This window comes from Equus caballus, chromosome 18 (assembly GCF_041296265.1).
Source record: "Equus caballus isolate H_3958 breed thoroughbred chromosome 18, TB-T2T, whole genome shotgun sequence".
Lineage (NCBI taxonomy): Eukaryota > Metazoa > Chordata > Mammalia > Perissodactyla > Equidae > Equus > Equus caballus.
In genome coordinates, this window is record NC_091701.1 from 19,556,732 (window position 1) to 19,569,036 (window position 12,305).

At 40.4% G+C, this 12,305-nt stretch overlaps 1 protein-coding gene across 1 annotated transcript in view; it reads left to right on the forward strand.

Annotated features, from left to right (window-relative positions):
* ACMSD (aminocarboxymuconate semialdehyde decarboxylase) overlaps nt 1-12,305 on the forward strand; it is a 70,129-nt gene that overhangs the window by 18,126 nt on the left and 39,698 nt on the right. Inside the window, exons 4-5 of the mRNA XM_001489267.4 lie at nt 8,460-8,509; nt 9,954-10,190. Coding sequence (XP_001489317.1) covers nt 8,460-8,509; nt 9,954-10,190 — 287 coding nt within the window. The remainder of the gene's footprint in view (nt 1-8,459; nt 8,510-9,953; nt 10,191-12,305) is intronic.

Below are 12,305 nucleotides of genomic sequence, written 5' to 3' on the forward strand. Positions count from 1 at the left end.
AGGCCCAACACTGAAGATTGCAATAGTCCATCCCATCTTCACAGGGAAAGAAATGTAACTGGCAGCCCCTGGGTCACTTCACTACAAGATCCAACGCAGAGCTGAGAAAGACCAAAATGATAAGATAACAACGAGAGGATATATATGTAAGCATCCCCTAAATCCTCAACTAGGTGAGTTCCTGTAGAAGCTGGGTCTGGAGCAGACCCAGGAAGGTCAGAATTGGTGAGGGATCCAGGTCTGGTGAGGGCTGGAGTGGGAGCTCAGTCCTCTCTGTATGAAGGAGGCTGAGAGGCCCCAGAGGAGTCAGAGGGTTGGTGTTTCACATACCTGCTCACATTTAATCCTCTCTCAACATCTCTGAGTAGCAGGCATTGTTGTATCTATTGTTAACGAAACAGTGCAAGGAGGTTAAGTGATTTGCTCAGGATTACACAGATGGTAAGTGGCAGAGCTAGGATTGTCCCTAGAGCCATCTCTCTTAGTCTACCACTAAAGCTTTTCCCAAGTTTCCTTCAAGATAAGAATCACCTGGGGTGTTTTTTAAATTTTTTTTCAAGCCCCATCCACTGTGTCAGAATTTCCAAAGGAGGGTCTAGGAATTTGTTTTCATAATGTTCTCACCCCCCCCCCCATTTTAATCAACAGGTAAGTTTGGGGAACATCATGCCATGCCATACTGTTAAACACCCCTTTTAAAAAATACAAGCTCTAGGTCAGCATCATGGTGGAGTGAGTGCTTCTCTTAGACTCTCCCTGCTAAGATACAATGAAAAGAACATTCATAAACTAACAGAGGACATCCACACAACACAAAGATTTCTGAGAGGCCCACACAGCAATACATCTGAAGGTGGAGGTGCTACACTCCCCAGGAGGAAGTGGAAGGAGGTAAGGGGATCTCCTCTCCCTCCCCAGCAGCAACCCGGGGCACAGGACCACGTGTGGCTCTGAGAAAAGACTGGGGAGGGGTGGCTCTCTGTAGGAATGCCTTTACTCTCCAAGTTCCCTCACAGCTTGTGGGAAACCTCTACACAGAGGAGGCTAAGCTATTGTGTGGGTGTCTTCATGAAGCCAGCACCTCAGGAGAGTAGACAGCAAGGACAGAGTTCATGCATGCGAAAGAAAGTGCCCCTCCCCCAGCCCAGCTCACTAGCCCAGCTGGTTGGCCAGAGCACCTGCACATATATTAGAAAAGCAGCAGCTGCAAGCAACAGAGTTGACAATCACAGTCAGGCTCTGTCAGCATAGATTCCACAGGAGGACAGGCTCAGACGCCAGGGATGGTGGTGGGCTCAGTATTCCACCTGCCACCACTTTGGCTAGATACTATCACTATGCAAACACACAAATCCATGCCATCAAACAACATGAAGAAATATATTAATACTCCAGACCAGAAGGAAAATTACAAGCACCCAGAAATCAATTCTGAAGGCACAGAAATTTGTAATCTAAATGACAGAGAATTCAAAATACCTATCATTAAAAAACTTAACAAGTTACAAGAATATTCAGACAGACAGTTCAATGAAATCAGAAACAAAATTAATTAACAGAGGAATTCTTCACAAAAGAGATTGAAACTATAGAGAAAAACCAATAAGAAATGTTGGAGATGAAAAACACAATGGATGAGATAAAGAAAAATCTAGACACCCTGGATAAAAAGAGCTGATATTATGAAGGGCAGAATTAGCAATCTGGAGGACAGAAATGTAGAAATGCTTGAGATGGAGGAGAGAGAACTAAGACTAAAAAGAAACGATAAATTCTCTGAGAAATATCTGACTCAATTGGGAAATGCAACATAAGGATTATACATATTCCAGAGGGAGAAGTGAGGGAGAATGGAGCAGAAATCTTGTTCAAAGAAATAATAGCTGAGAACTTCCCAAACCTGGGGAAAGAGCTGGAAATACAAGTAAAAGAAGCTAATAGAACTCCTAATTATATCAATGTAAAAAGACCTTCTCCAAGTGATAAAACTGGCAAAATTCAATAACAAAGAAAAAATATTAAAGGCAGCAAGGCAGAAGAAAATAACTTACAAAGGAATGCCTATCAGGCTTTCAGCAGATTTCTCAGCAGAAACCTTACAGGCTAGAAGAGCATGGAATGATGATTCAAAATTGTGAAAGACAAAAACTTTCAGGCAAGAACACTCTATCCAGTGAAAATATCCTTCAGATATGATGGAGAAATAAAAACTTTTCCAGATAAAGAAAAGCTAAGGGAGTTCATCATCACAAGACTCCCTCCCTACACACACACACACACACACACACAAGAAATTATCAAGAAGGCCCTCATATCTGAAAAAAAAGGGGGGGAGTCACTTGAGCAAGGAGATAAATAAGCAGACAAAATCAGAACATTGCAATTGCAGCTCTCTATCAGAATAGGTTAGCAAGTAATTATAACATTAAAGATAAAGGGAAGGAAAACATCAAAAATAACTATAATCTCGTCATTTTGACCACAAACTCACAAGACAAGATGGAATAACTTGTGACAACAATAACTTAGAAGGGGAAGGGAAAGGGATGGAATCAGCTTAGATGAAGCGATTAAGAGGCTATCAGAAAATGGACTATCTCATCTCTGAGGTTTTTTATACAAACCTCATGGTAACCACTAAACAAATAATCAGAACAGACATACAAATGATAAACAAAGAGAAAACTGAGAAAATCTTCAAAGAGAACTACCAAACTGAACTGGTAGTCCAAAATACATGGGATGAGAAACAAGGGAAAAACAGGACAACCAGAAAATGAGTTATAAAATGGCAGCATTAAGCCCTCATATATCAATAATCACTTGAAATGTAAATGGATTGAATTCTCCAATCAAAAGACACAGAGTGGCAGGATGGATTAAAACACAAGACCCAACAATACGCTGCCTCCAGGAAACATATCTCAGCTCTAAAGACAAACACAGGATCAGAGTGAAGGGATGGAAGATGATGCTCCAAGCCAATGGCAAACAAAAGAAAGTAGGTGTTGCCATATTTATATCAGACAAAGTAGACCTTAAGATAAAACAGGCAATGAGAGACAAAGAGGGGCAGTATATAATAATAAAAGGGACACTCCACCAAGAAGATATAACACTTATAAATATATATATGCACCAAACACAAGAGCAGCAAAGTACATAAAGTAATTATTAACAAATCTAAAAGGAGATTTTAACAACAACACAATAATTGTAGGGGACCTTAACACCACACTTACTTCAGTGGATAGATCATCCAGACAGAAAGTCAACAAATAGTGGATTTAAATGGAAAACTAGACCAGATGGACATAACAGATATATAGAACACTCCATCCAAAAACAGCAGAATACATTCTTCTCAAGTGCACGTAGAACATTCTCAAGGACAGACCATATGTTGAGAAACAAGGCAAGCCTCAACAAGTTTAAGAAGATGGAAATCATTTCAAGCATCTTTTCTAACCATCATGCTATGAAACTAGAAATCAACTACAAGAAAAAAGCTGGGAAAGTGACAAATATGTGGAGTAAACAACATACTACTGAACCACCAATGGATCATTGAAGAAATTAAAGGAGAAATAAAAAAATATCTGCATAAAAATGAGAATGAAAATACACCATACCAACTCATATGGGATGCAGCAAAAGCGGTCCTAAGAGGGAAATTCATGGCAATTCAGGCCCACTTTAACAAACAAGAAAAATCTCAAATAAACAATCTTGCACTAAACTTAACAGAATTAGAAAAAGAAGAACAAAGCCCAAAGTCAGCAGAAGGAGAGAAGTAATGAAAATTACATCAGAAATAAATGAAATTGAAACAAACAAAAAAAACAGTAGAAAGGATCAATGAAACTAAGAGCTGGTTCTTGGAGAAGATAAAAAAAAAACTGACAAGCCATTAGCCAGACACAGTAAGAAAAAAAGAAAGAAGGCTCAAATAGATAAAATCAGAAATGAAAGAGGAGAAATTACAACAGATACCACAGAAATACAAAGGTTATACGAGAATACTCTGCAAAGCCAAATGCCAACAAATTGGACAATCTAGAAGAAATGGATAAATTCCTATACACATACAACCTCCCAAAACGAAATCAAGAAGAAATAGAGGATAGACCTGAATAGGTCTGAATAGACCAATCACAAGTAAAGAGATTGAAACAGTAATCAAAAGTCTCCCAAAAAATAAAAGTCCAGAACCAGATGGCTTCTCTGGAGAATTCTACCAAACATTCAAAGAAGATTTAATACCTATCCTTCTCAAACCATTCCAAAAAACTGAAGAAGATGGAATGCTTTTGAACTCATTCTATGAGGCCAACATCACCCTGATCCCAAAACCAGACAAGGACAACACAAAGAAAGAAAATTACAGGCCAGTATCGATGATGAACATAGATGCAAAAATCCTCAACAAAATATTGGCAAACTGAATACAGCAATACTTTAAAAGGATTATATACCATGATCAAATGGGATTTATACAGGTATGCAGGGATGATTCAACATCTGAAAATCAATGAGATACACCACATTAACAAAATGAGGAATAAAAACCATATGATCCCATCAATAGACACAGAGAGAGCATTAGACGAGATCCAACATTCATTTATGACAAAAATTCTCAATAAAATGGGTGTAGAAGGAAAGTACCTCAACATAATACAGGCTGCATATGACAAACCCACAGCCAACATCATACTCAATGGGGAAAAACTGAAAGTCATCCTTCTGAGAACAGGAACAAAACAAGGGTGCCCACTCTTGCCACTCTTATTCAACATAGTACTAGAGGTTTTGGCCACAGCAATTAGGCAAGAAAAAGAAATAAAAGGTATCCAAATTGATAATGAAGAAGTGAAACTCTTGCTGTTGCAGATGACAAGATTTTATATATAGAAAACCGTAAATATCTATCAGAAAACTATAAGAAATAATCAACAACTACAGCAAAGTTGCAGAGTACAAAATCAACTTACAAAAATCAGTTGCATTTCTATACTCTAATAATGAACTAACAGAAAGAGAACTCAAGAATACAATCCCATTTACACTCACAACAAAAAGAATAAAATATCTACAAATAAATTTAACCAAGGAGGTGAAAGACCTATACAATGAAAACTTAAGACATTACTGAAAGAAATCAATGATGACATAAAGAAATGGAAAGATATTCCATGAACATGGATTGGAAGAATAAATGAAATTAAAATGTCCATACTACCTAAAGCAATCTACAGATTCACCACAAACCCAAACAGAATCCCAATGACAGTCTTCACAGAAATAAAATGAAGAATCCAAAAATTCATATGGTGCAACAAAAGACTGTAAATAGTAAAGCAATCCTGAGAAAAAAGAACAAAGCTGGAGTCATCACAAACTCTGGTTTCAAAATATACTACAAAGCTATAATAATCAAAGGAGCATGATACTGGTACAAAAATAGACACACACATCAATAGAACAGAATTGAAAGCCCAGAAATAAAACCACATATCTATGGACAACCAATCTTCAACAATAGACCCAAGAACAAACAGTAGAGAAAGGAAAGTCTCTTCAACAAATGGTGTTGGGGAAACTGGACAGCCACACACAAAAGAATGAAAGTAGACCATTATCTTTTGCTATACACAAAAATTAACTCGAAGTGGATCAAAGACTTGAATGTAAGACCTGAAACCATAAACTCCTAGAAGAAACCATAGGCAGTACACTCTTTGACATCGGTCTTAGCAGCATCTTTTTGACTACTATGTCTACTTGGGCAAGGAAAACAAAAGAGAAAATAAACAAGTGAGTCTTCATCAGACTAAAGAGCTTCTGCAAGGCAAAGGAAACCAGGAACAAAACAAAGAGACAACCCATCAACTGGGAGAAAATATTTGCAAGTCATATATCGAACAAGGGGTTAATCTCCAAAATATATAAAGAACTCACACAAATCAACCACAAAAAAACAAACAACTCAGTCAAAAAATGTGAAGAGGATATGAACAGACATTTTTCCAAAGAAGATGTACAGATGGCCAATAGGCACATGAGAAGATGTTCAACATCATTAAGCATCAGGGAAATGCAAATCAAAACTACACTAAGATAGTACCTCACACCCATTAGAATGGTTATAATCACCAGGACAAAAAATAACAAATGTTGGAGAGGATGTGGAGAAAATGGAACCCTCATGCACTGCTGGTGGGAATGCAAACTGGTACAGTCACTATGGAAAACAGTATGGAGAGTTCTCAAAAAATTAAAAATAGAAATACCATAAAACTCAGCTATCCCACTATGGGGTATTCATCCAAAGAACTTGAAATCAACAACTCAAAAAGACTTATGTACCCCTATGTTCATTGCAGCATTATTCACAATAGCCAAGATGTGGAAGCAACCCAAGAACCCATCAACTGATGAATGGATAAAGAAGATATGGTATATATATTGACAATGGAATACTACTCAGCCATAAAAATGATAAAACCATCCCATTTGCAACAACATGGATGGAGCTTGAGGGTATTACATTAAGCAAAATAAGCCAGACAGAGAAAAACAAACACAGTATGATTTCACACATATGTGGAAGAAAAACTAACACATGGACAAAGAGAACAGATTAGTGGTTACCAGGGGGGAATGGGCTTGGGGGGTGGGCACAAGAGGTAAAGGGGCACACTTATATGGTGACTGACAAATAATAATGTACAACTGAAATTTCACAATGTTATAAACCATTATGACCTCAATAAAACTAAAATATATATATATATACAAGCTCTGATTGGATTAGACTTGTTTGTTCCCCCTCTCAGTTCTCAAAGACCAGAGAATATGTATTCAAACCAACCAACACACAAATAATGCAATTTACTATGTTAATATGAAAATTGGTGACAAGTGATGGCCACTGAGGTGTAGGGAAGGAGCAATGCTGGACGGGAGCCTCATCCCACCACAGTCAAGCCATGTGACCTTAGATCTAATCCGTAAAATGGAGAAATTCAATAGAGTAATGTAAGCAAAAGTATTTATGTAAAATATAAAGATTTTACAATTGAAAAGAACTCTGTTTTATACTAATCAATGAATGTAAATAAAATCTCATGACAACGTTGAACAACAGTCTCTAATCAAAAGCTGGAGTCTCTAGTCCTCGCTAAACGATAGCTTATTCTTTCATTTGTTGGTCATATTCAACGTGCCAGACACCACTCTGGACACCAGGGGATACAGCATGGACAGATAGCCTCATGTGGTGTTTGCATTCAAGAAGGGCAAGCATAAAAATACACAACTAAACACAGTCATGACAGGCTGTAATAAGTATTAGAAAAGGAAAGGAACAGAATGATAGGATAGAGAGAGGCTGGAGCTGGGGAAGGCCTTTCTGAGGAGGGGACATTTGAACCAAGACTTAGGGTGAAAAGGACTCTATCCTGTGATGAGCCAAAAGAGCTTTCCAGGTAGGTGGAACAGCAGTGCAAAGGTCCTCGGGATGAGAAAGAGCTTCAAAGAGCAAGCAGGAGGCCAACGAAGCACAATGTGAGCCCTGGGAGAGACTGTGTGGGCCCTTATAGACCATGTTCAAGTCTGGATTTTATGCTAAGAGTGATGAAAAGTCAGAAGTTTTAAGCAAGGGAGTGACTTGATTTAAGTTTTAGTCCTTACTTTGACTTCCGAGTGGAGAACAAACTGTAAGAGGACAAGAATGGTGGTGAGGGACCAATTCAGAGCCTTCTGCAGTGGTCCATAGGAGACGCTGGTGGCCTGGGCCAGGGAGTGGCAGGGGATGGGGAGAGGTGGGCGGATAAAAAGATTCAGAGCGGCACTAACAGGACTCACTGGTGGGTTGGATGTGGGTACAGGGGAAAGAGAAGCCACCCTCAGTCTGGCAGCATCTCTCCTGACAACCCAGCTCCAGGAGCTTAAAGACAGGAGATTCTAGGCATCCTGGATGCTGGATTCTGGAGCCAAATCCAGGTTCTCATTCTGAGCATTCCAGACAGGGGGACTCCACCCAGGCTCATTTAGATGAATTAAAGGGGCCAGGAAGGTGACTGAGAAATACACTCTGTCATGCAGGACCTAACATGCAAAGCCCTGAAAGAATTCGTGGGGAAATGTCTTGTTTAAATAAAACTGCAAAGGAAGGAGGGTGGAAATAATCCTTGAAAAATGGAGTAAATTAGTTTTTCTTGAATGATCTCACTTTTGTCCAGCCTTTACCCCTCCCCCTAGAACTGAGGCTGAGGGATGAGGAGGCCTGGGACAGAGAGGTAAGAGAAGGGGAAACCAGGAGGAGCAGCGAGGGAGGGGAGGGCAGGAGGAGGCTGGGATGGAGACTGGCTGGGCTCCTTGGCTCTGGGAAATGCAGAAGGAGTGCCCAGGCGGTTCTTCTCATCAGCTTTGCCTTTCTTTGTGTCTGTGTCTAGGAGTGACCGCACAAGCCCTTTCCACAGTTCCTGTCATGTTTAGCTACTGGGTGAGTGTGAAACCTCAAACCATCTCTTTGCTGGTTGAATGCTCATGTCCAGTTCCCTAGAAAGTAGACAGGCCTCAAGTCGTGACATTGCCCCCACAAGTCTTCTCTCCTTTAGAGATCACTGGGGTCCCTCAACTTCTCAAACTGCAGCATCCCCTCTCAGGCCTGTCTTCCTAGTCATGTCGTTGCTCTGGACCTGCACGGTCCAGTATGATAGCCAGCAGTCACATGTTACTATGTGACTCACATTATATTTCCACAGGACAACGCAGTTCTAGACCCAACTTTAATCTCCATCAGAACTTCCCTGTCTGATGACTCATTCCTGCAGTGCCTTGCTCAGTAATTGACAAGCCAGTTTATTCTGAGGTGGTAATAATTTTGAAGTGAGAATGATAATAATGGCCTAATATGTTGCCTCTCCCAGGGAAACGTACAATTCAAAACGAGATTCCTGGGGTTGGATGCCTTTCCCTAAGTGATCAAGTCTCGAGCGCTAAAAGTTTCAGGCCTGATTGCAGGCCTGTGGAAGGACATGTTTGTACACAGCTGGGGGGCACTAAGCACCTGCTCAACCAAGTAAACATTCACTCATGTTGTGATTTAAGGAGCAATGGAAATACCACCTGATCACACATATGTCCCCAACCTGTGCTCATAATTCCAGTTTTAGTGATTTGATCCTAATCTGGTCCTGAGATTAGATTCACTGCTTGAAATAAAAATGCTCTAAGGCCTCAAGATGCCTGTCTTTATCAGATTGGGTACCATTCTGACTGGACAACTGGGATTGCAGGAGAGAATCAAATTCCTGGCCGTGGGGTGGGATGATGTTGAAAGGAAAGAATAAAGAAGGGAGAGTTAGGAGAACAGAAAGCAAACTTCTTCTGCCTCAGCATTCTGCTAACTCTTAAGTGTCACTGCCAATGGGAAAGACAGAGAAGAGGATGGACCAGGAGAGGAGAGGTCCATGAGCAGCCTGGCATCCCATGATGAGGCGTGACAAGGAGGTGTCCTGATGGTGGCATCAAGCACTGGGTCACGGCCAGCTTCCTGTGTGTATAATTGGCAGGGGGCCGAGGGAGGGGGGGGGGAAGGGGGGCTGGGTGTGCAGCCCTGCAGTCCCCTGTCTGCAGTTAGTGGGTGGGCCCATCTTCAACCCAGCTCTAGTGTAGGATGCTAGGCTCAGTAATTGTGTCCATACTTTCTGATGATAGACTCAATTTTTCAATTAATCAGCATCATACTAGCAAGTTTCTTTGCATTTGCAATGATTGGCTTCTGGGTCCCCTGCAGCCCGTGCCTATCTCAATCAGAGCCTCAGTTTTTGGAGGGATAAAGCCACTGATAATAACAAATGATTTAGCCCAGGGGAAGTGTTGTTCAGAGTAAACATCTAAAGTGGGATTTGAACCGTGTGGTTTCCCTTACCTATCTCCAACAGGCCAAACCTCAGGACACTTTAGACCTGTGCCAGCTTCTAAACAACGACCTAGCTGCCACCGTTGCGAGCCACCCCAGGAGGTTTGTGGGCCTGGGGACGTTGCCCATGCAGGCCCCGGAGCTGGCCATCAAGGAGATGGAGCGCTGTGTGAATGAGCTGGGCTTTCCGGGGGTCCAGATCGGCTCCCACGTCAACGAGTGGGACTTGAATGCGCAAGAACTCTTCCCTGTCTACGCAGTGAGTACGCGGCTCATTCGACCAACACGCAGAGGGGCGGGCGCTGCACTGGGTGCTGGCGGGAAGATGACGGCGCCTCTTCACCGGGAGGGAGAGAAATGCCTGATGACAGGATAGTTGTAGGGGGAAAGGTGGGAAGAGCTTCCAAAAAGAGTGGGACGTTTTACTAGAAGAGGCCAGCCCTGCGTTGACTCGCTGAAATGTCTCTTCTCTCTCCCTCCTTTGCTCTCCTTTTCATCTATCCTTTGGAAGCCAAAATATTACCCTCATCACAGCCACCTGTAAAAGAACCATGTTAGTGACATGGGAAAAAAAAAGTATTTATTTTTGCTTTGGAAAAAAATAATTCTTATCATTTTTCAAAATTATAAAATAACTTTGAAGAAACTGTGGAAAATACGGGAAAGTATGAGAAAAATAAAAATAACCCATAATCCTGCCACCCAAAGATAAACAACCATGGTTATAGTATGTTTCATTTGTATTTTTATTTGCAGATATCTGCATAGATTTACATTTTAATGAAATTGGAATTGTAATATACATGTGATTTCATATCTTAATTGAGAATTTCCAACCTAAATGAAAATTCTCCTAATGCATGATTTTTGAATAACTGCATAATATTCCAATATATGGATATGTTTTGATTTATTTAATCCTCAATTAAGATACTTTTAAAGCCATATATTTTGAAAATGTGTAATAAAAATACGTAGCAAAAATTGCCGTCAAAATAACATTTGATGAAACGAGATGGTGAGTATATGGATGTTCATTGTCCTATTGTTTATAGCTTTCTATATTTAAAATATTGCATAATAAAATATATTTTCAAAAGCTCAATGCCATCCATTTCTGAAGTATCCAACCAAAATGGCCACAGTCCCATGGTCCTCTCCACCAGTTTCCCTCTACCTTCTGTTCTTTCTGCAACTAAACCTGCTTTCCTTAGCACCAGGATTCAAGATGCGTACTTCTTTATTCAATGGCACTTTTAAATTTCTTACTTCCCTCCTAGACTTATAATAGTACTGTTTTCTGTTATTTTCATTGTAAATGGAAAATCTTCAATAATGAATTATGTAGATGGTCGTGGACTCACCAGGCACTATAATCACCAATCATTTAATATTTATTGAGCTCTGACAACATGCAAAAGCTTTTCCATGTTTGTATCTATGGACACTGCCCACAAGTTTAGGATTGCCTATCAAATTTCCTCCTAATAAGCTGAAAGATTTAATGTTCCTCTAAATATTGAACTCCCTGAAAATTACTGGCTGTGGTGGTTGAACTGATCCAGTGAATGTTTTCTAGAAACTTTAATGAGCTTTGAAAGAGGATTTATTTACTTGTGCATCCAAGTTGTTTCAGCACAGTGTGAGCAAGCCTTCAGCTGCAGTCATTTTATTATTCATTGCAACTGGGTTTATGAATTACTAAGGGGCTCAGAAAGCAAGAGCAGCTGGTTGGGGTCCAATGGGATACTCTCATTTGTGTGACTAGCTCAACCCATCAATCATTCTAACTAAGCTGTTTTGGGGGCTGCCAGTCTCTGAGGGGATTCAGGAGAGCATCCTCGCCCCAGTTGACTTGTGATGTCCTGGGGTTGACAGCACTTTGTTTGGCTAGTAAGACTTGCCAGCCTCACTACTCTCTAACTTGCATCAGTAACATGTGCTTAAACAAATGAGAGGAGTTACCATAACCCAAGTTGGCTTTGTTATTTTAAGGTGATCCTGGAACTTCAAACCATCTCACTGTCCCCCTTATCTCTTAGACCTCTCTTCTCAGTGAGTGAACCCAACAATACCATACTCAGGGCAGTTTTCAGGCACAAAAGTGACTTTATTACAAGTATGAGGCAGACAGAGTGGAAATCTGCCTGCCTCTACCCATTATCAGCCACAAGACCTGACTCAGTTAGCCTCTACCTGCCTTAGTATCCTTCTCTGTAAAATGGGAGTAATGAAGTACTCATTTAATAAAGGATTAAACTAGTTAATAACTGTAAAATTCTTATAACAGCTTTGGCACATGGTGAGTTCTCAGTTAATGTGAGTTATGATTTTGAGAGTATAAGTGACTTCTTTTTGTGTTCTCTACAATGCC